This window comes from Eschrichtius robustus, chromosome 3 (genome assembly GCF_028021215.1).
Source record: "Eschrichtius robustus isolate mEscRob2 chromosome 3, mEscRob2.pri, whole genome shotgun sequence".
In the NCBI taxonomy this organism is placed as follows: domain Eukaryota; kingdom Metazoa; phylum Chordata; class Mammalia; order Artiodactyla; family Eschrichtiidae; genus Eschrichtius; species Eschrichtius robustus.
In genome coordinates this window covers 108,462,175-108,486,155 of record NC_090826.1, presented here as the reverse complement: position 1 = coordinate 108,486,155, position 23,981 = coordinate 108,462,175, and the positions used below count along the sequence as shown (strand labels likewise).

Here is a 23,981-nt window from a genome sequence, read left to right as displayed (position 1 = left end):
ACTGAGAAGTGACTGCAGTTAGAGACCTTTGGTATGGTTCAGCCTCCTTTTCACTGAAGTCAGTCTGTGTTCAGTTGCCTTCCTCTCTTCTCAAAGAGACTCCTTGATCATGTTTCTTTCCTTCCCAGCTGTGATCCCACTTACAGATTCAGAGCATAAGCTGCTGCCCTTGCACTTTGCTGTGGACCCTGGAAAGGGCTGGGAGTGGGGCAAAGATGACAATGACAATGTCCGATTGGCCAGGTGAGGCAAGCCTAGCCTTTCTATCTGCTTTGTAGCTGCGATCTCTTCCACATACGATGTCCGTCTCCCGGGGACTTTTCCTCAGCTCAGAGGCAAAGACAGTCGCATCCTAGTTCCAGTGTCTTTGGGAAGATGGAGAGGAGGGAGACAGATTGGGCACCAGGACTCTTGCAGCTGCCTTTTCTCCCTGTGAAAGACAAGGGAATCCTGGGATCTCCTTACAGTATGAGGAGTGTTCATGCAGAATCCCCAAAACAGTGATCAGAAAATCAAGATGATCAAATCACACTTCTCCCAGCCCAAATGAGAAGGGTTTTAAATAGCTGACCAAAACAGTTTGCTCTGGGCTTTTGCCTTTCTGGAACTTAAACAGCAAGAAAAATATGTTCTCCGCCCCCCTGCCACCTCCCAGAAGTTGGCTTCCTCTTGCCTCCAAACTTCCCATAAGAGCTTACGAATGTAAAAGCTCCTCCCTTACCTCTTAGCCAGTGCCGCCTTCTTCGGGCTCCTAAAACTGAACCCAACTGAGACGGTTTGATTTAAAAACCCAGCGTTTATGGCTTTTTAAATAAGTTCTCACCTAATTATGAAAAGCTCCTTATGAGTAATACTTACAGCAACAACAATAATAGTGGCTGCTGTTTAGGAAGTATTTCCTAGTTTCCAGACACTGTGCTGGGCCCTTTTCAAATACTATTTTAATCTTCACAGCAACCTTGCAGGATAGATATTATTATCTATACCCATTATCAACCCCTCCCTGGGTTTCAGGGAGGTTGAAGTGACTTGCTCAAGGTCATAAAGCTTAGTAATTGGTGGAGCCCTAATTCAAACTCAACCCTGAGTTCCCAGCCATGTAGCCCTCTCCCACCCTACCTCCCAAATGGATTACACTGCTCTGCTTTTTAAAGGTCACAGTATTTTGAAATTCTTTTTTTCTCCTTTTCACAGTGTAATCCTGTCCCTAGAGGTCAAATTGCATCTGCTGCATGGCTACATGAATGTGAAGTGGATCCCAGTGTCCTCGGATGCACAGGTGAGGACTCCTCCCACCCCACCCTTGCATGTCCTCATTTTCATGTCAGGGAGAACAAGGAAATCTGGTGGTGGTTCCTTCTGAGTCTCTTCTGAGTAGTGGCTTATGATTCAAGGTTAGGAATAACTAGAAAATATCAGATAAATTCCAAACGACACTTTTTCCTGCCTTTCTACCTGTTAGTGCCCTTTGTTTTCTATATCTTCTCACCAGCCAGGCTCTTCTTTCTGATACTAAAACACATTCTTCAAGAAAAGTTTTCTGAACTTTTTGGTGAACTTGAGATTGTTATTACTTTGTTCCAAGCCCTCTGTACATAGACCTCTGTGTTGGGCACCAGAGGAGACAGAATAGCTTAAAGAGCTCCTGATACAGTAGGTTCTGAGGATGTCATTATTATCCATAGAACAGGAACACAGGAGCAAGGGCCAACTGATGGACTCCAGTGCTGAATGTCTAGAACTTGAGGGGATGCAGAATGGTTAAGACTTGGGGTGGTTATTCAAGACTTCCTTGAGATTAATTTTGAGCAGAATTTGGCATAGAGAAATTTATAATAAAGGCCATTCTAGTGTCTATAGAATATTCTCCCTCCTCACCCAGAGGCCATGTATTTGTATAGTTGTTCATTGTTCTAGAAGAGCAAAATCCAGGCTTCATTTTGGTATCTCCTTATTACAGAAGGGCATCAAATTGCAGGGGGTGAGATAAAAGTTAGATATTAGATACCTCTTTCCCTGGTTCATGGGAGAGCTGATGAGCTGGGGAAGGATAGTGCCTTCCTGGGTGACCCTTCCCCCGTCATGACAGCAACCCTTCTCTGGAACTAGGCAGTCACTCCAAGGAAGGAGTTCATAGGGGTGTTACCACCCCTCTTCCACATGGCTAATTCCTATAGCAACAGCTGCAGGGAGCCCCATGAGCCAGATGGATGGGCTGGAGGTTCCTGGGGGCTTCCCTCAACCCAGACCAATGGGATAACTGTCAGTCATGTTTTTTTTTTTTAATTAAAAAAAATTCTTTTTAATTGAAGTATAGTTGATTTACAATGTGGTGCCAATCTCTGCTCTACAGCAGAGTGACTCAGTTATCCACATATAGACATTCTTTTTTAATATTCTTTTCCATTATGGTTTATCACGGGATATTGAATATAGTTCCCTGTGCTATACAGTAGGACCTTGTTTTTTATCCATGCTATATCTGTCAGCCACGTTCTTGTCTCTTCCAGGCTCCCCTGGCCCAGCCTGAGTCCCCGACAGCCTCAGCTGGAGATGAGCCCCGGTCCACTCCTGAGTCTGGGGAATCAGACAAGGAGTCAGTTGGCAGCAGTTCTGCCAGCAATGAGGGCAGCAAGCGGAAAGAGAAGTCAAAACGAGATCGGGAAAAGGATAAGAAAAGAGCAGATTCTGTGGCTAACAAACTGGGCAGCTTTGGCAAAACCTTGGGCAGCAAGCTCAAGAAGAACATGGGAGGCCTGATGCACAGCAAGGGTTCTAAGCCTGGAGGGATGGGAACAGGGTCGGGGGTAAGCAGTGGCACTGAGACACTGGAGAAGAAGAAGAAAAACTCACTGAAGAGTTGGAAGGGTGGCAAGGAGGAGGCAGCTGGGGATGGGCCTGTAACTGAGAAGCCCACATCTGAGTCTGTTGGTAATGGAGGGAGCAAGTATAGCCAGGAGGTGATGCAAAGCCTGAGCATTTTGAGGATTGCAATGCAAGGGGAGGGGAAGTTTATTTTTGTTGGAACCCTGAAGATGGGTCACCGTCACCAATATCAGGAGGAGATGATCCAACGCTACCTTTCTGATGCTGAGGAGAGATTCCTGGCAGAGCAGAAGCAGAAGGAGGCAGAGAGGAAGATCATGAATGGAGGGGTAGGGAGTGGGCCTCCTCCAGCCAAAAAGCCAGAGCCAGATGGCGGGGAGGAGCTGCTGACTGCTCCTCCAGCAGAGTCCAAGGCGGTGGCATTGTCTACTGGCTACCCTGGTGGCTTTACTATCCCTCGGCCTTCTGGGGGTGGAGTCCACTGCCAGGAGCCCCGGAGGCAGATGGCAGGGGGGCCATGTGGGGGAGGCCTGCCACCATATGCCACCTTCCCCAGACAGTGCCCTCCTGGGCGACCCTACCCCCATCAGGACAGCATCCCTTCTCTGGAGCCAGGCAGTCACTCCAAGGATGGAGTTCACAGGGGTGCATTGTTACCACCCCGCTTCCGCGTGGCTGATTCCTATAGCAACGGCTACAGAGAGCCCCCTGAGCCAGATGGATGGGCTGGAGGTCCCCGGGGGCTTCCCCCAACCCAGACCAAATGCAAACAACCGAACTGCAGCTTCTATGGACACCCTGAGACAAACAACTTCTGCTCCTGCTGTTACAGGGAAGAACTGAGGAGAAGGGAACGTGAACTGGGTGGGGAGCTGCTGGTGCACAGGTTCTGAATGGGGAAACCTTGGAGGGCAAGGGGGCTAAACAAAGAAAGTTAAGCTTAATTAATTGGCTCATAAGACCCAGCCCCCATGTTGATGGGGCAAATGCAGTAATGTTTGTGTGAGCCTGGCCAGAAACTTTTAAGTGTGTATGCTCTGGAGAGCTGCCAGGCTGGCAAGAGCAGGTCAGGGCTGGATGGTGCCTCAAGGGCTGTACTGGTCCTTTGCCCATCTTGACTTAATGGTACTGAGGAGGTACAAGGGGAAAAGATGGTAATTCTGTGTCATAACCCCTTGGGTCCATCCCAGGACCTAAGGGAAAGTGTAAGGGAAGATTTGATGTGAGGGGGTGGGGAGGTGGGCAGAAGTCTGGGGGAGGAACTGGCAAAGGAGGTTCTCAGTCAATAAAAGAGAAAACAGACCAAAGTTCTTTTAGGTTGGAAAAAAGCACATGGTGGTGGAGTTGCGAGTATGGAGGGAAACTGGGAAATTAGTCAAATTTGCTATTGAGTTGAATTAAGGTAGAAATTTAGTGTTGGATAAATTTTTCCTCCTGAAGGATCTGGAAAGACAAGGCAGTAATGTGTGCTTATGGATGCTTATTAGGAGGGGGCTGGCTTAAATCAGTTTAGTGAGATGGGAAAGGGAGGAACTTAAAAGGGGAATCTTCTTCCTCTTGAGTCTGATTTCCTTCTAAACAGCCATTTGTCATCCCTTCTAGTTCGAGAGGAGATTGCCAATTGCCCCCTATCTTTTTCTCATCCTTTTTGAGGGCTGAGCTAAGAAGGTTGTGATTTTTTTTTAAGACTTTAATTTTATTAAAAAACAACAACAACAAAAGAAGTTCCCTCTGGGGAAGGCAAGAGAATGATGCGAAGAGCAGCTGTGTGTGTTGAATTTTCTCCAGGTGAATCGGTGCAGAGGTGATCTTTTTTTAACTACTAGCAATAACCACATGTTGGGGTTTGAGTGCGCCTTGGGAGGGGGGTGGGAGGAGGACAGACTTTTGGCCGGACTGTTTCAAACAAAACCAAAAACCTAAATAGAGCACTACCATCCTCTGCTGCTGTGTTTCTGTAGAAAGCAACTTATTTTTTGGAATTTTTTTTTTTTTTTAAGAAAAGAAACAAAACGACCCCAGCAAGCAAAAACATTAAAAAAAAATTTTTTTTTTCCTCCTATTTAAGTGATTCTTTCTCCTTCCTCTCTACTTTTGGAGAATGAACTTAACATCCTGGCTTCTTTTGTTAAGCCATAGCTGACCTTAATCTGTGGTTAGTTTATTAAAATAATAAAAATACTTTGTAAGAAGAGATATTTTTGATAATAGGACTGATGTTGAAACTTGGGGTAGGGGTTAGGGGCAATTTATAAAAAGGTAGAGAAATATATTTTAGTGAACTATAACCACAGATCACAGATTACTCCCAATGAGCTGATCTGTCTTTGGATTTCCCCCTTCCCCCGCCCCCCAACCCATCCTTTTCCCCGGAGGGTGGGAGTGGGTCTGTGGACACAGTAGGGGGGAGCTCCTTTGCATTTTGCACAAAGCACAAGTCTGGACAGCCTATGCTCTGGCCAGCACCATTTCTAAGAGCTTTAAACTGGAGGACCTATCCTGGGCCAATTTTCCCTTTTCTTTAAATTTTTTTTTCTGGGGGAAGAAAAAAACTCAACTATGCAATTGTATACACTCCTGGGTGCATATGAGGAAGGGGAATAAGTGTACTTAAGTGTCCAGAGTGTTAATTGGGGCTATTTTTCTGTATTTGGATTTCTCTTTTGAGGTATGTACTCATAAACCATCCTGTGGAATGTAATCCCCACATTTGATCCAAGGCAGACATGGGCTGGGTGTGCGTGTTAGGGGAACTCGTGTTTGCCCTGTGTTGCTTCTGCCCAATCAGGAAAGTTGTCATCCCATCTCCCCCTTGGTAACAAAGCCAGCCAAGACTGTCCTATTCATTGGAACTGCTCACAATTTAGAAAGTTTCCTTTCTCCTCAACAAACTTGAAAAGTCACTTATTTTCTAAATCTGATTGTTGATTTAATAATTTCCATGGCTGTTAATTCTTAGGCTTTTATTTGAAAACAAACCTGGTGTTAAGGAAGCAATGAGGTCGAAGGAGATAGGTTCCAAAGGAGGGTATGTATATATTTCTGGGCAGGACTGGGACTAGTGTGAGACAAGCACACCCCTCAGGTTCAAAACTTAAGGAGATACCAGAAATTTAGTAATCAAGATAAATACTGTTTTAATGCAGTATTTTAAAAAATTAATGCAAAAAATCCATGATGAGCAAAATATCAGAATCTTAAAAAAGACAGAATCCAACAGGACTGGGGTTAGAGTGAGGGAAGGAACGCTGAATTGAGCAAGTATGGGTTGAATCCTGTCTTTATTTAAAATTTTGATACTTTATTCATTGTGGATTTTTTTACATTAGTTTTGATTTTCAAAATATACTGTGTTAAAATAGTATCTTGGTTACTGGGTTTTGGGGCACCCCTTAAATTTTGTGCCCAAAGTGAGTGCCTTGCTCACCTTACCCTGTTTCTGGGGTTAGAACAACACTGGTGAGACCACCACCTTATGAACTTCGTCCCCTAACATGCACCCAAACAACAGGTGGCTCAAACTCACACCGAGAATTTGCATAGCTCACCTAGCTTTCCCATAGGCATCCATCTATATCATAGGATTTTGGCCTGGACCAATAGAAATGGAAACAGACCAGGGACTTTCCCAGAGAATAAAACCAGGAAAGTTGATTCTCCACTGGACTGCTGTGTTTGGATTTGATCTGTTACTAGATTCTAGTTAATACTTTTGTTTTTAAAAACTGAGGACAAATGAACAAAAACAGAAACCTTGTGTCATGTTTGCTTTTGTTCTGATTTATAAATGAACCAATCCCAATTGCTTTTGACTTCTTTTCAAATAAAAAAGGTGGAAATTCTGGTGGGTGGCCTAGGGGTGAATATGGTAAAATAGGGCTTTATTTAGGCCCTCTAGCTTTTTCATTAAGAAATAAATTTCTTTTTTTTAATTTGGGAAGGTAACTATTTATTGACACATTAAAAAAAAAAACAACACCCTCTCTATTCTAAAGATGAGGGACCCTGAGTCAATGGATGTTTTTCCATAGGGATGAGTAAAGTTTGTTTTGCTTCATCCTTTGAGAGGGCTGTGGAATGGGAGGGTGGTGAAAAAATAATGCCTGCAAAATGAAGACAGACTCTGGTTGGTTTATGGTATTTGGGGAGGATGAAGGGGTGGAAGAGGCAAGCTCATGCAATTACTGTGTTGGGGAAAAGGGAGGAGAAGGGTACATGATGTGCACTCAAAATGAGCTAAATTCCTTAGTTAAGGAGCGTGTGGGTGAAGGGGGGAGGCAGACCCCTCAACCCTAGTTGAGGGATGATATCATCTCTCAGGCTTAAATAAGTGCACCTAGTTCCTTTAATCCAGGCACTGGGGAACCTACTGAGGTTTTTATTGGAGAGGGAAGATTTTTCAGGGCTCTTATTTTTCCCCTTTTGATTTGAGACAGTGCTACCCCTCCACCCTACGTCCTCCATCTCAGCCCTGATGGAGCAAGTATACTATAGGAGAGGCCTCCAAATTCCTCCCTTTATCTATGCTGGTTTTATTGAGAGTTACAAGATTTAACCAAACGTTTTTCCTTCACACTGGATTCTACCACAAAAGTAAAAGATTATATTAAAAGTTTGTTGTTTTTTTTTTTTTTTTAAAGATTCAGTCTCTTTATGGAGTGCGGATGGTGTTTAACTCAGTGCTGTACAGGGCCTGGAGGGAAGTTCCTTCCCTCTCCTGTTGGCTGTTTCTTCTCAAGTGAAACTAAAGCTCACAGACCAACACAACAGAAATTAGCAATGACTTTTTATTGCATATTTGGGAATGATACTGAGCTGAAAAGAATGGAGCTGGTTCTGAATGACTTCTGAGAACCCAGCTTTTGCTATTCTTACTACTTTCTAAACAGCCACATGTCCAAGGTTCCAGTCACATTTTATCTTTCCCAATAAAGAAGGTTCAAAGATAATTGTCCCCAGTTACTCAGACACCTCTGGACTCTGTGTCCTCTTCTTTCTCTAAGGAGTCAGTGCCCCAGACACACAACCACAGGTGAGAAGGCAGAATCAGAAGCCCCTTCTCGGCCTGGAATCACCTGCACCCCAGATTTTTCTAATTTCCTTTTCCCTCCAGGCCCTTCAACAACAGATTCAGTGACTCATGTAGGCAGTCTGTCTCTTTCACTTTGTAGATACCTGGTCTGCAAATTACAGGCTGTTTTGCCCCCTGAACTTAAGTTGACTAGCAAAATATCATGACATCCCCCAAGGAGATGCCACTCCCTTCTCCCTTTCTCCATGCCACCTCCCTTCACTGGCCACTTGGGTAAGGGGCAGTAGAAAAGAGAAAGGGAAGCTGGCTGACAGTGGCGCAGAGAGGAGCGGGGGTGGGGAGGACCTTGGCCTCTTTTCTGTGCTTATAACTGGATCTGTGACTCATCTTGTGAGTCACTCAGCTCCACCTCCTTCCTCTAGCTGCCCCTCCCAGCAGCCTTCACTCCTGGCACAAACCTGCAACCAGACCAGGATTCTGAAATTGGAAAAATCTGATACAGCCCCTTGCCTCTTCACCCTTCCTTTCATCCACTAAACCTCTACTGGGTGTGTGTAGAATGGACAGAGGGGGTCCTCCTGTTACTTAACCCTCAGCTGCTGCCCCCTTTGCATTCCTGGTTAGGTGCTGATCCAAGTCACCCATCTTTTTTCTGCCTCTGACCTTCCACCATTCCCCTGATGTTTTTTCTCTGTATTCCTCTGCTGCTCCTACACCTCAAGTATTAAAGAATAGAATGAGGCTCTTGAATGAAGGGTGGTGGGGAGAAGGAAAGTGGTTAATGGATTTTGAAACCGTGGTACACAGCTCTTCCTATTGCCACAGACCTCGGGAAATATTTTCTTCCCCCCAAGAGATTGAGGCTGATAGAATGCAGGTGGGGGTGGCGGGGCTTGGTAGCTTTTAAGACTTCTAGAATCAGGCTTCTAGGCTACCTTCCTAGCAGGTGTATGCCTCTCTGTTCCAGACTGACTCCCTGCCTCGGAATATCTTCACTATTTCCACAGTTGCAGCCAAGACAGGGAACTTTTAAAGCTGAGGCCGGAAGGGTGTGTGTGCTGGGGGGGAAAGAGAGAGTTGTCACTGGAAAACTGGGGCCCCCACCTAAGAATTGCTGCCTCTGTACAAACTCAAAATCAATAAAACAGCAGCTCATGAATTCATTACTTTGTATTTTATTTTCTGTCTTTTTCATACCTAAAGGTAGATTTTTGCATTCCTACCCCCAGTCACCATCGCCTACAGTTCCTTTACTTCCCTCCTAGTGCCCTCCCCACCCATCTTTGCTTCTTGGGTTGCAAGGGGGAGGGTGGGGGGATGGGACTGTTGCACTTAACAGAGGTTTCCAACCCTCAGCCTTCAAAGTCCTTAACATGAATCATTAACTTGGAGATCTGATGTCTGGGCTGGAGGGAGGGCTCCTGTACCCGGAATGGGCTCTAGTTTCCAGATGGTTGGTTGTGTGTGTGTGTGTTGGATTAAGTGGTAAGATCTTTTCCTTGGGCCTCCCACCCCCACCACCAGAACTTGCATGTAAATATACCTGTACCTGTGTCTGTATCCTGCAGATGTTTCAATTTCTCTCCCTACTTTTCCACTGGACCCTTCACATGAGATAATGTTTCATGCTCTCTGGAGAAGGATACACAAAAACACTTTAACTCACCCCCCTCCCTAATTCCCTCCCCAGGCAAAAATCCCCTGAGGGCCAATTTCCATTAATAAATTTCTTCTCAACCACTTCTGTTAGGTCTGTAAGGGGAGGCAGCAAGGAAGTCTGCACTACTTTAACATTCCCCCCACCCCCACCCCCTTTAAGAAGACAAAAAAAAACCCAGCTTCCCAGGGAAGCCATCGGTGAGAGTCTAGGGAAGTGGCCCAATGATTCCAGTTTAATACTTGGCATTACTGCTCCCCTCAAACAGTCTCCAATGCTCATGAACAGGAAGACAATAGGATCTGGGTTTGGGGTAAAGCAGGGCATCTGGTTATTTTCTCACTTCCCCATTTTTTCCTCACCTTTCTTAGGCTCCTCCACTTCCTCTCCACTTTTCCAAAATTGTGTGTATTCTCCTTTAAGGGGCTGGGCATCTCTCCCGCCCTCTCCAGAGTCGACTGAAGTTTCCGAGGAGCCTTCTCTAGCTGGGCTGGACACACCTTTCAAAAGACCCCAAAGCGTGCTCCTTGCACCTCAAATGCTCCTTTCCCTTGAATCTCCCTCCTGCCCCTCTCCCTGACTTCCCTCCTCCCATATACAAGATTCAGCCTCTCCCCAAGGGGCTTGAGCATTCTCGAGGTTTCCCACCCTTGACGGCTCCATCCCCGGATGGAGCCAGAGAAATGTGGTGGGGGGGCCGGGGCCAGAGTTTCAACGTCGCCCCCCAGAAGGAGGAGCCAGAGATGGGGGTAAGGAGAGGAAACGGGCTTGCGCGCGAGGGGGGGCGTTGGCAAGAGGGTGTGAATGGGAATGGTGTGGAGAAAGAGGGAAGAAAAGGATCTACAGGAGGAGGAGGGTGTGTCTCATATCAACCTCAGTTGATGGAGCTTGGTCTTTTTTGCAGTCTCAAGTTCATTGTCTCATTATCCATTAACCAGCCCCTCCCTTAACTACCTGCCAACCCCCCCCCCACCCCCGTGCTGAGCTCCCCACAGCCACTGATCTCAGTTTCTCCTGAGTGTCTGAGTGTAGGCCTCCAGAAGTGGTTGCTGAAGTAACCCCAGACCCCAGGATTGGAGAGGCCTAGGGATTAACCCTACACCCTTCGCAGCTCTCTGGACCAAAGTCTGTCCAGGGGAGTGGGATGCCAGAGCCCAGGAGTCATCAGCTTGGCAGGTGCCCGGCCTCTGGATGCCTCCCAGGTAATAATGCCCTTCCAATACTTCTGATCTCCAAAGACTCCCCCAAATTTCATGCTCCTCAGACCTTGTTTCAAACCTCACCAAAGGTACCTCTGTACTCCTCTCCTGGCTCAAAGTGCTTCTGCCTGAGGTTTGCTCTCTTCTCTGTCCAGGGCTGGCTGGGAGCTTGGACCTTGATGGTCCCTCTGTTTTCTTGACCCTGTTACTCCTCTTCTCATTTACTTATTCAATAAATATTTGAGTGCCTACTATGTCCCAGGCACTTTCTAGGCTCTAGAGTAAAAGAATATAAATTCTCTCCTCCTAAGCTTTCATTCTAGTGGGGCTAGGGGAGGATCTTAATCTTCCCTCTTTAGATTCTCCTGTCTGAGAGGAGTGGGTGTATACGAGTGTGTGCAACACTGGGAACAGTCATAACCTGGCTTCCCTTCTTGCCCTGCAGGGGAGCAGATCCTAGCATGGGCCCCAGGGGTGAGGAAAGGGCTGGAACCTGAACTGCCTGGAACCCTGATCTGCAGCAACCTGAGAGTCACCTTCCAGCCCTGTGGATGGCAGCGGAGTGAGGTGAGAAGGTTAGGGCAGTGCAAAGGACAACTAGTGGGAAGTGGGTAGGGGAGTCTAGAAGATGGAGATAAACATTACAGGAAGTGAGAAAGTGAGAGTTATGCTTAAGGGCTGTCTTCTGAGAGTATCAGGGATTGTCCATGGGGACCATCTCTAGGGAGGTTAGGGCTGCCAAGGTAGGACAAAGAATGAGACTTCAGATGTCTTTAGCATCAGTTCATGTGCTTCCTCTAGGAGACTCCCCTGAGCAGTGAGTATGATTTTTCCCTGGCCAACATTGGGCGATTAGAGGCTGGTAAGTGTGGGAGTTTGGTGAAGGGGCTCACTGGCGGTGTCGGAACCCCTCCTCATCCTTCCTTTATTTTCAGACGACAGCCTGAGTGGATGGAGTGGGATGGGCTGGAAGAGTTCCTCCTAGAGGGACCCTGATCCATGGCTATACCGCTCTCTAACTCTTGACTTCAGTGAATGGCCTGTCCCGAGTCCAGCTCCTCCGTCCCGGGTCCCTGCTTAAATTTATCCCTGAGGAGATTCTGATTCATGGCCAAGACTTCCGGCTACTCAGAGTTGGTTTCGAGGCTGGAGGACTAGAGCCGCAGGCCTTTCAGGTAAGAGGCCTCCAGCCCAAGGACCCCTCTTCCCCTTAGAACCTTGGCATCCTTTCCCTGGAAATTCCCAATAGTCCCCTGTCTCCCAAGATCCCTCTCATCATTCTCTCTGCTTCTCTCCTCAAGGAGTGACTAAAATGATAGTATAGTGAGAGTAAAAGGCCTGAATTCTAGCCCAGCTCTGCCAATTATCAGGAGTGTAACTGCGGACAAGTTTCTGCCTTTGAAAAACAGGGAGGGTTGCATAAGATTATCCCCAAGATTCCTCCCAGAATTACCATTCTGTCATTCTGTGGTCCTAAATGTGTCCCCTGACTCCAGTCCCCATGACCTGTGGAAGCTCCCTTCGTTGGGGATTGCCTTCACTTTTCTTTATTGGTGGCAGAGACAGTGGAGCAACACATGAGCCCTATTTCCTTCTTTTCACTTCAGTCTGAGACAAAGGATGGGATGTCCTTTCTTCTACAGGTGACCATGACCATTGTCCAAGCCAGAGCTCAGAACCGTCAAGCCCAACAGTATGCAGGGATAACCCTGAGCAAGGCTGGTGAGTGTGGGGGCTTTAGGATAAGGAAAGGGTAAAGAGTCTGAAAAAGCAGAAGCTGGCTGAAGACAAAAGAGCTGAGCTGGCTCTGGTTCCTCTTCCTCCTCCTCTGTGCCTCCCTCCTGCCCTAGGCCAGAGTTCTGTTTCCAGAAAACCACCTATTCCCCTCTTGGAGACATCAGAAGACTGGGAGATTGAGCGGAAAAAGCAGGGGGCCAGGGGCTGGAGGCTCAGCACTGTCAACGAGAGGTTCGACGTAGCCACCAGGTGATCCCCCAGTCCACCCAACCCCTGCTGCCCCCTCAATCTTCCCACACTTCTCCGATCCTCTAAAACTAGGACTTCCCACAAACTCCAGCCTCCTAGGACATCCGCAAAGCTATCCCTTTTAACTCCCAGATCTCTAAACTTGAGATCCCTTGGAATGATCCCCTCCTAAGCAGCTTCCTTGTAATAACAGGTTTGCATTATAATGAGGTCACTGAGCCAAGCTGTGACATAACTCTCAATTTCACAGCCTCCCCCGTTACTTCTGGGTCCCTAATCGAACTCTGGACAGTGAGGTCAGGAGAGCATTTGGCCACTTCCATCAGGGCCGTGGACCGGTCAGTGTGAGGGTGAGGGTAATGGTTGGGAATTAGAGGGTCGTGGGAGGTTACAGGTCATTGTGGAGGGAGGGGATCCCTGTGAGGTCAGTGTGGGGGCAAGGGTAGGGTGGGGCTAGGAGTTTCTCCCTCAGTGATCCTTCTCTCATCCACGTGAAGCGCCTGTCCTGGCATCACCCTGGGGGTAGTGATCTTCTCCGCTGTGGCGGCTTCTATATAGCCAGTGACCCCAACAAGGAGGATATCAGGTGAGGGGAGGTTTGATGAGAAGAATCAAGCGTTAGATATTCAGGGCAGACACCTTCCCTTACTTTCTGACTCTCTCCCCTCCAGAGTAGTGGAGTCGATGCTCCAGGCTGGGCATTCAGACGTTGTCCTGGTAGACACTATGGATGAGCTCCCCAGTCTTGCAGATGTCCAACTTGCCCACCTGAGGCTGAGGGCCCTCTGCCTGCCTGGTGAGATAAACTTTGACCCCTTACCCCATCTCTAGGTCTGCTGACCCTAACCTGGTTTACCCTTTTGCCTGCTATGGATGAGTACCCCTTCAACCCAATGATTCTTAGTTTTCTACTCAACTCCCATCTCCCACAGACTCACTGATTTCCTGTCTTCTTGACCCCAAGATATTCTTTTTTTTAAACAGCTTTATTGAGATATAATTTATGTACCATAAAATTCACCCTTCACCCATCTTAAGTGTACAATTCAATGCATTTCATTGTATTTACAATGTTGTACAACCATCGCCACAACTTAATTGTAGAAACCTCATAGCCATTTATAGTTACTTCTCATTCCTATCCCCAGACCTAAGCAACCACTACCCAACTTATTATTAACCCTTCTTAATTCTGGATCCTGAACCCCCAATTCTCCTGATCTCTTTGCCCTTCTGACTCCTCTACTCTCTCTCAGATTCATCTGTGGCTGAGGATAAATGGCTCTCAGCTCTGGATGGAACACGATGGTTGGACTACGTCAGGTACTCCCTCTGACTCCTAAATGGTCTTCCATTAACTCTTCTCCTTGGTTCCCCAAGAAGACTGTTATTTGTTGCTCCTTAGAAGGAGAGGGGGCAGGAATTGGGAGTCTGTCTCTATTGTATCCCATGACCCATCATTCCCTTCCTCCAGGCTTGTTTTTCTCCCCTTCTCTTCCTCACCCACCCCTCCAGGTCTTGTCTTCGAAAGGCCAGTGACATCTCAGTCTTAGTGACATCCAGGGTTCGCTCTGTAGTACTTCAAGGTGAGTTTCTTGGGCCAACCCACTCCATTCCTCGCCTTTTTTCTTTACTCACCTGACTGGATTCTGCTCAGGGAGGGAGACCTATAAAGCTTCCTTGTCCCCTCCCAATGCTAGCATCCTCTCGTTTTGCTAGGAACTACCCATCAGCTCTAACTCATCCTTCAGTGCTACCTCTGCCTCCCCACTAAGCTTGTGGTCCCTAACAGAGGGGTTCTCAGCCCTCTTTTCCTGTCCTTCCATCAGTGGATGGGGATTGGGGCTGCGGTGGGAAGGAAAATGTGGAAGCTGGCTGGACATTTATGATTCTGCTTCCTACATGTGAAGCTGGGTATTTCTAACTCAGTGGAGTGTATGAAGTGAATCACTCAAAGTCTTTGTTTTCTCTTCACTTTTATGTGCCCTCTCAATCCTACCTACCCCAAACTTTCCTCCTCTGTGCTGCTCACTTCCTCTTGCCATGTTTCTTTTTCTCACTCTCTTTTGCCTTAGTTTCTTGCCCTTCCTTCTTTGTCCCTTATCCCTCTTTATCACCCAGAGCGCGGTGACCGTGATTTCAATGGCCTCCTCTCTTCACTCGTCCAGCTGCTTTCAGCCCCTGAAGCCCGAACACTGCTTGGCTTCCAATCACTAGTGCAGCGAGAGTGGGTGGCAGCTGGACATCCTTTCCTGACCCGACTTGGGGGAACTGGGGCCAGTGAAGAGGTGAGAATGTTTGGGGAGGGTACTGGGAGAGTATTATTAAGAAGTACGGGGATGAGAAAAGTAAATAGTAAAATCCATCGGAGGTGAATTAGGTCCAAAGGGTTCTGAGGTTGGGCTAAGCTTGAAGGGAGACCCACGTGAGTGAGGGACCACAACCCCCTACCTCAACTGAGATTTCCACTCCCTGACCTCCTTAGTGTCCTCTGTTCCTGTGCCCCTCATCCCCTGTTATTTTGTCATCCTCCCCATTTAGGTCCCCATAACCCCTCCCAACCTCTTTTAATTTCCCTCTTCTCAGGCCCCAGTGTTTCTCCTCTTCCTTGATTGCATCTGGCAGCTCCTCCAGCAGTCTCCAGCTGAGTTTGAATTCTCTGAGTTCTTCCTTCTTGCTCTTCATGACAGCGTCAGGGTTCCCGACACCCTTACATTCTTGAGAGACACTCCCTGGGAGCGTGGAAAGCAGAATAGACAGGTCAGTGACTTCCATTTTTGACTTGTCTTTTTCTCCCCCCATTAAGAAGAACTCTCTGGGAGTTCCCTGGTGGGCTACTGGTTAGGATTTTGGGCTTTCACTCCCGTGGCCCAGGTTCAATCCCTGGCTGGGGAACTGAGATCCCGCAAGCTGTGCAGTGCGGCCCCCCCAAAAAAACCCACTACTCTCTGAAGTTTAGTCTTGATTATGAAAAGTGAGGTCTGTGGTTGGGAAAGGGGGAGGTTGGTGCTCACTTTCAGGACTGGACTTTCACCCTGTATCTGATTCTTAAGAGATGAGAATTTCATGATTTCTCTCTAGACTTGGGAGAAGGATTATATATTTTTGTTTGTTTAACCATCCTTTTCTTGTTTCCTCTATCCAGTTCAACACCTATACACAAGTCTATACTGCGGGGTACTCCCAGCCCCCAGCTGGGAACTCTGTTAGCCCACAGCTATCTGTCTGGGACTGGGACTTACGCTATAGCAAGGAACAGATACTACAATTCCATAATCCTGGCTATGACCCAGAACACTGCCCAGATTCCTGGCTCCCTAGACAGCAGGTGAGGTGTCTAAAGTTCCTAAATTCTTCTGACTCTCTCACAGGTTCATCCTACTAGATGAGAAGTGAAAAGACACAGTGTCTGAGTTCCTCACTCCTCTTCTGTTAGCTGTCATTTATAGTCCCTGACTGTCCCCAGGAAGACAGAAATCCTAAAGTTAACATAAGGCATCTTTTTTGTCCTCCCCATCCTTATTAGTCTTCCTGTCTCACGCAAACATTTTTGTTTCCCTAAAATCAACTTTAATCAGTCCTGAGGCCTAGTCTGAAGGCTAATAAGGAGAGCAGATAAAGAGTTCTCGGGGGGAGGCTTGTAGTTTGATCACACGTGCAGTGTTGAGTGGGTGGCAGCTGGACATTCCTTCCTGAGCCAGTTTGGGGAAACTGGGGTCATCAGTTTTCTAGGTTGCCAGTTGATTTCCCTTTCCTCCTCAGCCAAGCTTCATGGTTCCTGGGCCCCCCAGTTCTCTGTGGCTCTTCTCTAGAGGGGCCCTGACCCCCCTGAATCAGCTCTGTCCTTGGCGGGACAGTCCCTCCCTGCTGGCAGTCTCCTCTCGTTGGCTCCCTCGACCTGCTATCTCCTCTGAAAGCCTGGCTGATCAGGAGTGGGGGCTCCCCTCACATTGGGGAGCTTGCCCTTTACCCCCGGGGCTGCTGCTGCCTGGATATCTGGGACCCCAAATCAGGCTCTGGAGACGCTGCTACCTGAGGGGAAGGCCTGAGGTCCAGGTGAGAAGGAAAAACAGGGATTGGGAGTGGGAGAAGGGGCCTGACTGCTGAACCAGAAGTTCTAGGAGAAACCAGATGTTTCCAGGAGCTGGAAGGGGAAAGGGCTGGGGGTCTGGGAAGTGAGGTACCATTCTTGTTGGTATCAAAGTGGATAGGTCTGGGAGTGTGGGGAAACTGCTTGCGACTAATATCAAGTGGAAACTAGGGAGGGGGAAAGAGAATTAAGGATGCCAGGACCAGAGAGCTACAGCTAAAATAATATTCCTCTCTGCCTCTCTTCACCCCCTCCCCAGATGGGACTCTCAGCTCCCACGATCTCTGGCCTTCAGGCTGAGCTAGCCCATCTTCAGGCGTTATTAAGGAAATGGACACCAAGAATATCTCCTGAGGATCACTCCAAGAAAAGAAATCCAAATACTGTTCTCTCCCAGTCCCATTGAAATTGCTGGCATTCTCATGGGCAGGGCAGAGGGTGGTCTGGGGTGAGGGAGAGTTTTGTCTAATCCTTCAATTTTTCTTACCTGGTATTGCTGCCTCAGCTTTCATACACCAGCCCTTAAACAAGCTCACTGACTTGAGTTTCCATTGCAGATGGGTGGTGCTAACCTTATCCAACTCTTACCCTGCCCTGCTTGGTTTAAATAGTTTCCTGTGATTTGAAGAATTAAGAAACAAAAACAAACAAAAACAATCCAGAATAAGATCGCATCTTTTTTTCAGGGCAATGCCATCCCTTTTGGATGGAAATTTTGGATACTGAGCTGGTAAATTGTGAGATCAGAGATACCATATATCAGTGTCAACAAGATGGCCTACAGACCTCCTACTCACCTCCTCTTGCTGCTCCTTTAATTCCGATTTCTACTTCTTCCTTTACAGTTTTCTATGGGTATGGGAGACACCCTGTCTCTTCCAATTGTATATTTTTGTCGTGACATTTCTATTTAAGGAGTTCATTAAAGCACAATATTTATACACGCTGCTGGCACTGTTTCTTGTGTCTGAATAAACTAGGTAAGAGAGTGGTGGTGAGGGTGGGCGAAGGGGGTGTGACCCAAGAGAGGAAGGTACCGACCATATTATTACTAAGGAAATAAGGGGAGGGGTCAGGGGAGGCTCTGCAGAATTCACAGGCAATTTGGGTTCTCTCTTCCGTGCAGATGGGGCAAAACACACCCAGACGTTGCTGGGCGTCAGGGTGCGCTCTGGACGTTGAGACGGAGGACTCTGGGCTTCAGTGTCAACGACCCTTCAGCTTTGCTATCACTCCACCTCTGAGCCTCAGGTTCCCCTCACTCTCTATGCAATAACGCCTAGGCGAGCTCAGACCTTCCGCAATCCCCTCGCTGAGGAAAAACGAAATACCTCAAGCCCAGGCCGGGGCTGTGAGGCCGTATCTGTCCAAAGGCTGCGGGTCGGGGTGGACAGCTGCCTCCACGCCTTGCGTTGGGGGGTTCCTCAGCACACCCTTCTCTGGGAAACGAAAGAAGGCTACAAAATACATGAAAAGTGAAGTTTTGTTCTCTCAGGTTTTGAATTGACATTTTCGGGAGTAGTGTGACCCTTTAACGTCCAGCACTGCCTTAGGAGAGTCTGAGCGTTTCCGCTCGCCTGCCCCGCCCTAACAACTCCCAGACGAACTTCAAACACCGTCGCCTCTGCCGCTTCAAGTATCAGCGGCTCCTAAGATGGCCGCGGCCGCTTCCGGCTCCTCCCCTGCCTAGGCCCCGCCCACCGCCTCTACGTTCGCCTTCGCCCCGGAAGTGGAAGTTGTGACTGAGGTCAGGGGGCGGGATCGTTGTTTGGAGACGGCGGGAGCTCTTTCGCCATGGCGGCAGGGCCGATCTCCGAGCGGAACCAGGGTGACTGGAGGGGACACGCCCGGAATGAACTCAGGGAGTTTGGGGGGCTCCGATTAGGGCCAGCAGTGTTTCCTCCGGGGCGGGAGATTGGGCCGTTCTGAAGGGTGCCGGACCTGCCCCGATGCTTGCTGGGGACGGGATGGACGGGTGCAGGCTGAGGCCTGTAGGTGTGATGCTATGTCCAATCCCCTGCTGCCTTCCCACTCAAAAAAAAAAAGAAAAAGAAAAATTACGAAGTGAATTTGCACTAGAACTCTAAGTTAGACTTAAGAAGGTTATCTATTTTCTGGAAAGGAGGAGGTGTAAGGGCTTAAGCTAACGTTTTTTTTTTCTCTCTCTCTTTCCCTCTTTGCTCCTATACCCTGTCTCCACCCCCAAATCCCCCGCCTGGGTTCCATCTTCATGTTCCCGTCACCTCCCTATTTCCTCTCCTATCTGCCCTAACCTCCTAATCCTGTCCTCCAGATGCCACTGTTTATGTGGGGGGCCTCGATGAGAAGGTTAGCGAACCACTGCTGTGGGAGCTATTTCTCCAGGCAGGGCCAGTAGTCAACACCCACATGCCAAAGGATAGAGTCACTGGTCAGCACCAAGGTGAGTACATGGCAAGAATTGCAGTTATGTTTTGAGGGGACAGGCTGCTCCAGGAGGCCCCCAGCAGTATTCATAACTGTTTTGGAATGAGCAAACTAAAGATTTTTTTCTCTTAAGCCTAACTCACAGTTTGTTTCTGGAACCATTCTCAGTTGAAGTGAGATTATTATTTCTCGTTCTTTGTGCTTCAGAAGGCAAATGAGTTATACCTCATTTTGAATCACTTGTTAATCTCTTCTTTTCCGCTTCCCCAGGCTATGGCTTTGTGGAATTCTTGAGTGAGGAAGATGCTGACTATGCCATTAAGATCATGAACATGATCAAACTCTATGGGAAACCAATACGGGTGAACAAGGCATCAGCTCACAACAAAAACCTGGATGTGGGGGCCAACATTTTCATTGGGAACCTGGACCCAGAGATCGATGAGAAGTTGCTTTATGATACTTTTAGCGCCTTTGGGGTCATCTTACAAACCCCCAAGATTATGCGGGACCCTGACACAGGCAACTCCAAAGGTTATGCCTTTATTAATTTTGCTTCATTTGATGCTTCGGATGCAGCAATTGAGGCCATGAATGGGCAGTACCTCTGTAACCGCCCAATCACCGTGTCCTATGCTTTCAAGAAGGACTCCAAGGGCGAGCGTCATGGCTCAGCCGCTGAACGACTTCTGGCAGCACAGAACCCACTCTCCCAGGCTGACCGCCCTCATCAGCTGTTTGCAGATGCACCCCCTCCACCCTCTGCTCCGAATCCTGTGGTATCATCACTGGGGTCTGGGCTTCCTCCACCAGGTAAAGCTTTTGATAAAAAATATGTTTGTCTTGGGTTGGGGGGCTGGCAGATAGGGAGAAGGAAACAGAACCTGGAAAGGGAGGGACATTGAGTCAGTAAGTGATAAGAAAAGGATTGAGGGGTGATGATTGTGGAGGGAAGCAAGTTGTTGAGTTTCTCCAGAAGGTGTTGTTTGAGTCATCTAGCATCGCTTCTGACTTTAGAGAGATGGGAGGAGGGAGAAAGAACTCATCCTTCCTGGAGAGGCCAGATTGGAACAGGCTCTCTAAAGGCACTCGCTTCTCACTGTCGTTAACTCTTTTTATATTTTCTCTATAGGCATGCCTCCTCCTGGCTCCTTCCCACCCCCAGTACCGCCTCCTGGAGCCCTTCCACCTGGGATACCCCCAGCCATGCCCCCCCCACCTATGCCTCCTGGAGCTGGAGGACATGGCCCCCCATCAGCAGGAACCCCAGGGGCTGGACATCCTGGACATGGGCACTCACATCCTCACCCATTCCCACCGGGTGGAATGCCCCATCCAGGTGGGTGTTGTTTGCTGGGAAGGAGCGGGGTGAGCTTGGTAGAGGAGCTCTGTCAGCACTTACGCTGCTGCTGCTTGTCCTTCAGCAAGAATAAATAGTCCCAGAGTTCTCCTTCCTTTCAGACATTCTTTTGTAAAAGTAAATACAAGATACTTTATTTACTTTAACAACTACCATCCTGTCTTCATTTCGTATTTCAGTTTTACCAAAGAGTATAACTATACTTGCTATTTTTTGTTTCTTTAACTTTTACTTCCATTCTCTCCTCTGAATTCCACCCAAAAGCAGTGACCTAATTGCCAGGTCTAGGGGACACTTCTGCTCCTTATCTGGTTTGACCTTTGCTATACTTGAAACTGGCCATGTCCTCCTGTTTGAAAATCTTGTCTCTTTTGATTTTTCTGGATTCTCCATCTATCTCTCTGAATCCTCAATCTCATCCACCTTAATAGGCTCCTTTTTCTCTGCTTGTACCTAGGTTTTTGTGTTTGGCTCTCTTTTCTGCATAGTTCCATTATTTGTACACTGATGCCTCCTAGATCTGTATCTCTGTTCCATGGTTATTAACATTCCATACCCTTAATCTTGCTGTTTAATGGACAGCGCCATTCTTCTGCCCTTCCCCTTCAAACGTATTCTTTCTTTAGTTTTCTTTGTTTTCAGGTGCTTGATTTAGAAATCTAGGAGCTATGTTTGACTATTCCCTGTCACCCCACTCTTAATACCAAGTCTTATTTATATCTGGCATCGACCTCCACTGCCAGTGCCCTAGTTCAGGCTCTCATATTCTCATTATTTCACACCTAATTTATTGTAGTAATATCCTGACACTTTGACTCTAATTATCTCTACCTTTCATCGACTTCCACAGAGTAATTTTTCTAAAATACAGATGTTCACACACCCTTGCTCAAAATTCTTCTGTTGCTCCCTTTTATCTACAGAGTGAAACCCAAACTCACTACCATAGCATTCTAGGCTTTTCACCATCTGGCTCCTGCCCCTTACTCCTATGACTGCATGCTGCTCCTGATTACTGAGTTACTGGTTTTCCTTTCACATACTATGCTGTTGATCATGCACGTGCTTTGCACATGCTAATCTTTTCTGCCTGGAATGTTCTGTTCCCGTTCTGCTGTCCACCTGAAAAATTCCTATTCATCCTTTAGAATTAGATCTTCGCTCAGACAGCATCTCTGTTACTTTCCCAAACCCTACTCAGTAGAATAATCACGCCATTTGTCATGTACTGTTGCAGCACTATTACAGTGCCTAAATCATGGAAGGAGCAAGTGAGCTGCAGGGGGCAGGGAGTTGATTGGGTAGTTGGTTGGTTTGTTCTCTTGGAATGGTGTCAAGGATAAGGGCACTTTTTACCAGCCTTATTTTCCGCGCTCTTCTCCCTGATGTCACTTGCTTCTCCATTTACTTCTCTTCCTGTCTCGTTTTCTTTGCCCTCTTGTCTAACTTCCTTTTGTCTCCTTTCTCTTTGTGTCTGTTTTGTTCTCATAGGGATGTCTCAGATGCAGCTGGCCCACCATGGCCCTCATGGCTTAGGACACCCCCATGCTGGGCCCCCTGGCTCTGGGGGGCAGCCACCCCCCCGACCACCACCTGGAATGCCTCATCCTGGACCTCCTCCAATGGGCATGCCCCCCCGAGGGCCTCCGTTCGGCTCTCCCATGGGTGAGTAGGCTCTAGCCACCTCCCTCATCCTCACGTGGTATTCTTGCAGCTTCTTTTGTCTCACCTCTTATCCCCTCCACTTCCTTACTTTTCTTTCTTAGATTTCTTTTCACTGTCTCCCTGTCTGTCCTCTCTCTGCATTGTCCCAGTGTGAACTGTCTCCTGTTTCCTGTTTTTACTAAATTTTTCTTTTCTTCCTGCAGGTCACCCAGGGCCTATGCCTCCTCATGGTATGCGTGGACCTCCTCCACTGATGCCCCCTCATGGATACACTGGCCCTCCACGACCTCCACCCTACGGCTACCAGCGGGGGCCCCTCCCTCCACCCAGACCCACTCCCCGGCCTCCAGTTCCCCCTCGAGGCCCACTTCGAGGCCCTCTCCCTCAGTGATTTCTCATTGCCTTTCCTCCTGTTCTAGCCTCCCAATATCTGTTCACTTCCTTGGACCAGTCAGAGTTGCTGTAGCTCCCAGGGGCTAAGGCGCTAATCCCTCTCAGGCCTCCTTTTGTAAGTGTAATTTTTTTCACAGGAGGTTTTATTTTTTTCTGTGTTGGTCCTGAGTGTTTTGCAAATGCACAGAGAAAATAAAACTAAACTCCTTGTTTATTCTTTGTGGTGTTTAACTTGGCAAAATAACTTCTTTTTCTCTAAGAAGAGATGTATATTGGGAGAAGACAGTAAGGTAGGAGTGAGGGTGTTTATTCCATGTTTTAAGGGCTTATTCTGTAATGTGCTGTTGCAGTTGCTGGACTGCTGTGTACTACAGCAGTTGTTTCCTTACATCAAGCTTATACATAAGATGGAGACCCAGTATCCATGGCATCGGTTATTGTGAGTATTAAGTGAGAACAGAAGTAAAGTTCCTGGAGATATGATGGCAAAAATATAAAGTAACATGCACAAAGCTATTCATTGCAGCACTATTTGTAATAACAGTAGATTGGAAACAACTCACGTATCCATCAGTAAGGCAATGGTGGAATAAACTGGTAAATCTATACAGTAGAGTACTGAGCAGCAGTAGAAAAGGAATGAGGGAGACTACATACTGTTTGGAGAGAGCTCCAGGATATGTTAAGTGAAGAAACTAACATGCAGAACAGAATGTATAGTGTGTTTCCTTATCTAAGGGGTGACACGTAATATATACATTTGTCTATATTTTAAAAATGGAAGGATAAAGCAAAAACTATTGGAAGTTGTTACCACTGGGGGAAGGGAAGGGATATGGAGGAAACTGGATTTCTCTGAGTGTACTGTGTTAATGTGGTTTTGTTTGGAACCATATAAATGTCTTAAATGATTGCAAAACAATTGAAATGGGACAGTAGGAACTCAGTAAGCCGTCATTTTCTTTCATTCTTCATACCATCAGGTATCTTGGGTAAGGGATTTGTATCTTATTCCTATTTTTTTTTCTCATTCTCAGTCCTTCCAGACCTGATTTCCATCATATTTAAATCTGTGCTCAGACTTTCAGTAACTAGAGCAGTAACTAGACCAAATCCAATGGCCTATTCTGTTCTTTGCCACATTTAATCCTGTTATATCACCCCCTTCTCTGAAGCTCTTATGTAACCACGAACTAAACTCTAGGAGAGAAAAGGTGAGCCTGGCTCTCTTGTTCTCTTGCATCATTCCCATTCATGTAACATGGTACATACAAGGGCTCTGTGCTGGTGGCGCTGAAGATGCAAAGATGAGCAAGGCGGTTCTGCTGTCTGATCATTACCGAGGGGGTAGACTGACACATAGGGAA

At 47.4% G+C, this 23,981-nt stretch overlaps 3 protein-coding genes across 3 annotated transcripts in view; all 3 read left to right on the top strand.

The window, feature by feature from the left end:
• OTUD7B (OTU deubiquitinase 7B) overlaps positions 1-7,438 on the top strand; it is a 55,610-nt gene extending 48,172 nt beyond the window's left edge. Inside the window, exons 10-12 of the mRNA XM_068540687.1 lie at positions 129-243; positions 1,195-1,279; positions 2,511-7,438. Of these exons, the coding sequence (XP_068396788.1) occupies positions 129-243; positions 1,195-1,279; positions 2,511-3,719 (1,409 nt within the window). The 3' untranslated portion in view covers positions 3,720-7,438. The remainder of the gene's footprint in view (positions 1-128; positions 244-1,194; positions 1,280-2,510) is intronic.
• A 2,530-nt stretch (positions 7,439-9,968) lies between these two features.
• MTMR11 (myotubularin related protein 11) lies at positions 9,969-17,731 on the top strand. Its single transcript, XM_068540686.1, is given in 18 exon segments — positions 9,969-10,264; positions 10,627-10,717; positions 11,160-11,281; positions 11,516-11,576; positions 11,747-11,889; positions 12,358-12,436; positions 12,565-12,700; positions 12,951-13,038; positions 13,198-13,286; positions 13,372-13,496; positions 13,957-14,023; positions 14,216-14,286; positions 14,822-14,988; positions 15,287-15,460; positions 15,846-16,028; positions 16,463-16,756; positions 17,050-17,184; positions 17,186-17,731. Coding segments are annotated over 18 exon segments (2,148 nt in total). The 5' UTR covers positions 9,969-10,198; the 3' UTR covers positions 17,243-17,731.
• Positions 17,732-18,540: 809 nt separating this feature from the next.
• Positions 18,541-22,828, top strand: SF3B4 (splicing factor 3b subunit 4). Its single transcript, XM_068540685.1, has 6 exons — positions 18,541-18,618; positions 19,084-19,212; positions 19,467-20,009; positions 20,329-20,535; positions 22,048-22,221; positions 22,425-22,828. Exons 1-6 carry the CDS (start codon positions 18,585-18,587, stop codon positions 22,610-22,612), a joined length of 1,275 nt encoding a protein of 424 aa, XP_068396786.1. The 5' UTR covers positions 18,541-18,584; the 3' UTR covers positions 22,613-22,828.
• Positions 22,829-23,981: the final 1,153 nt, after the last annotated feature.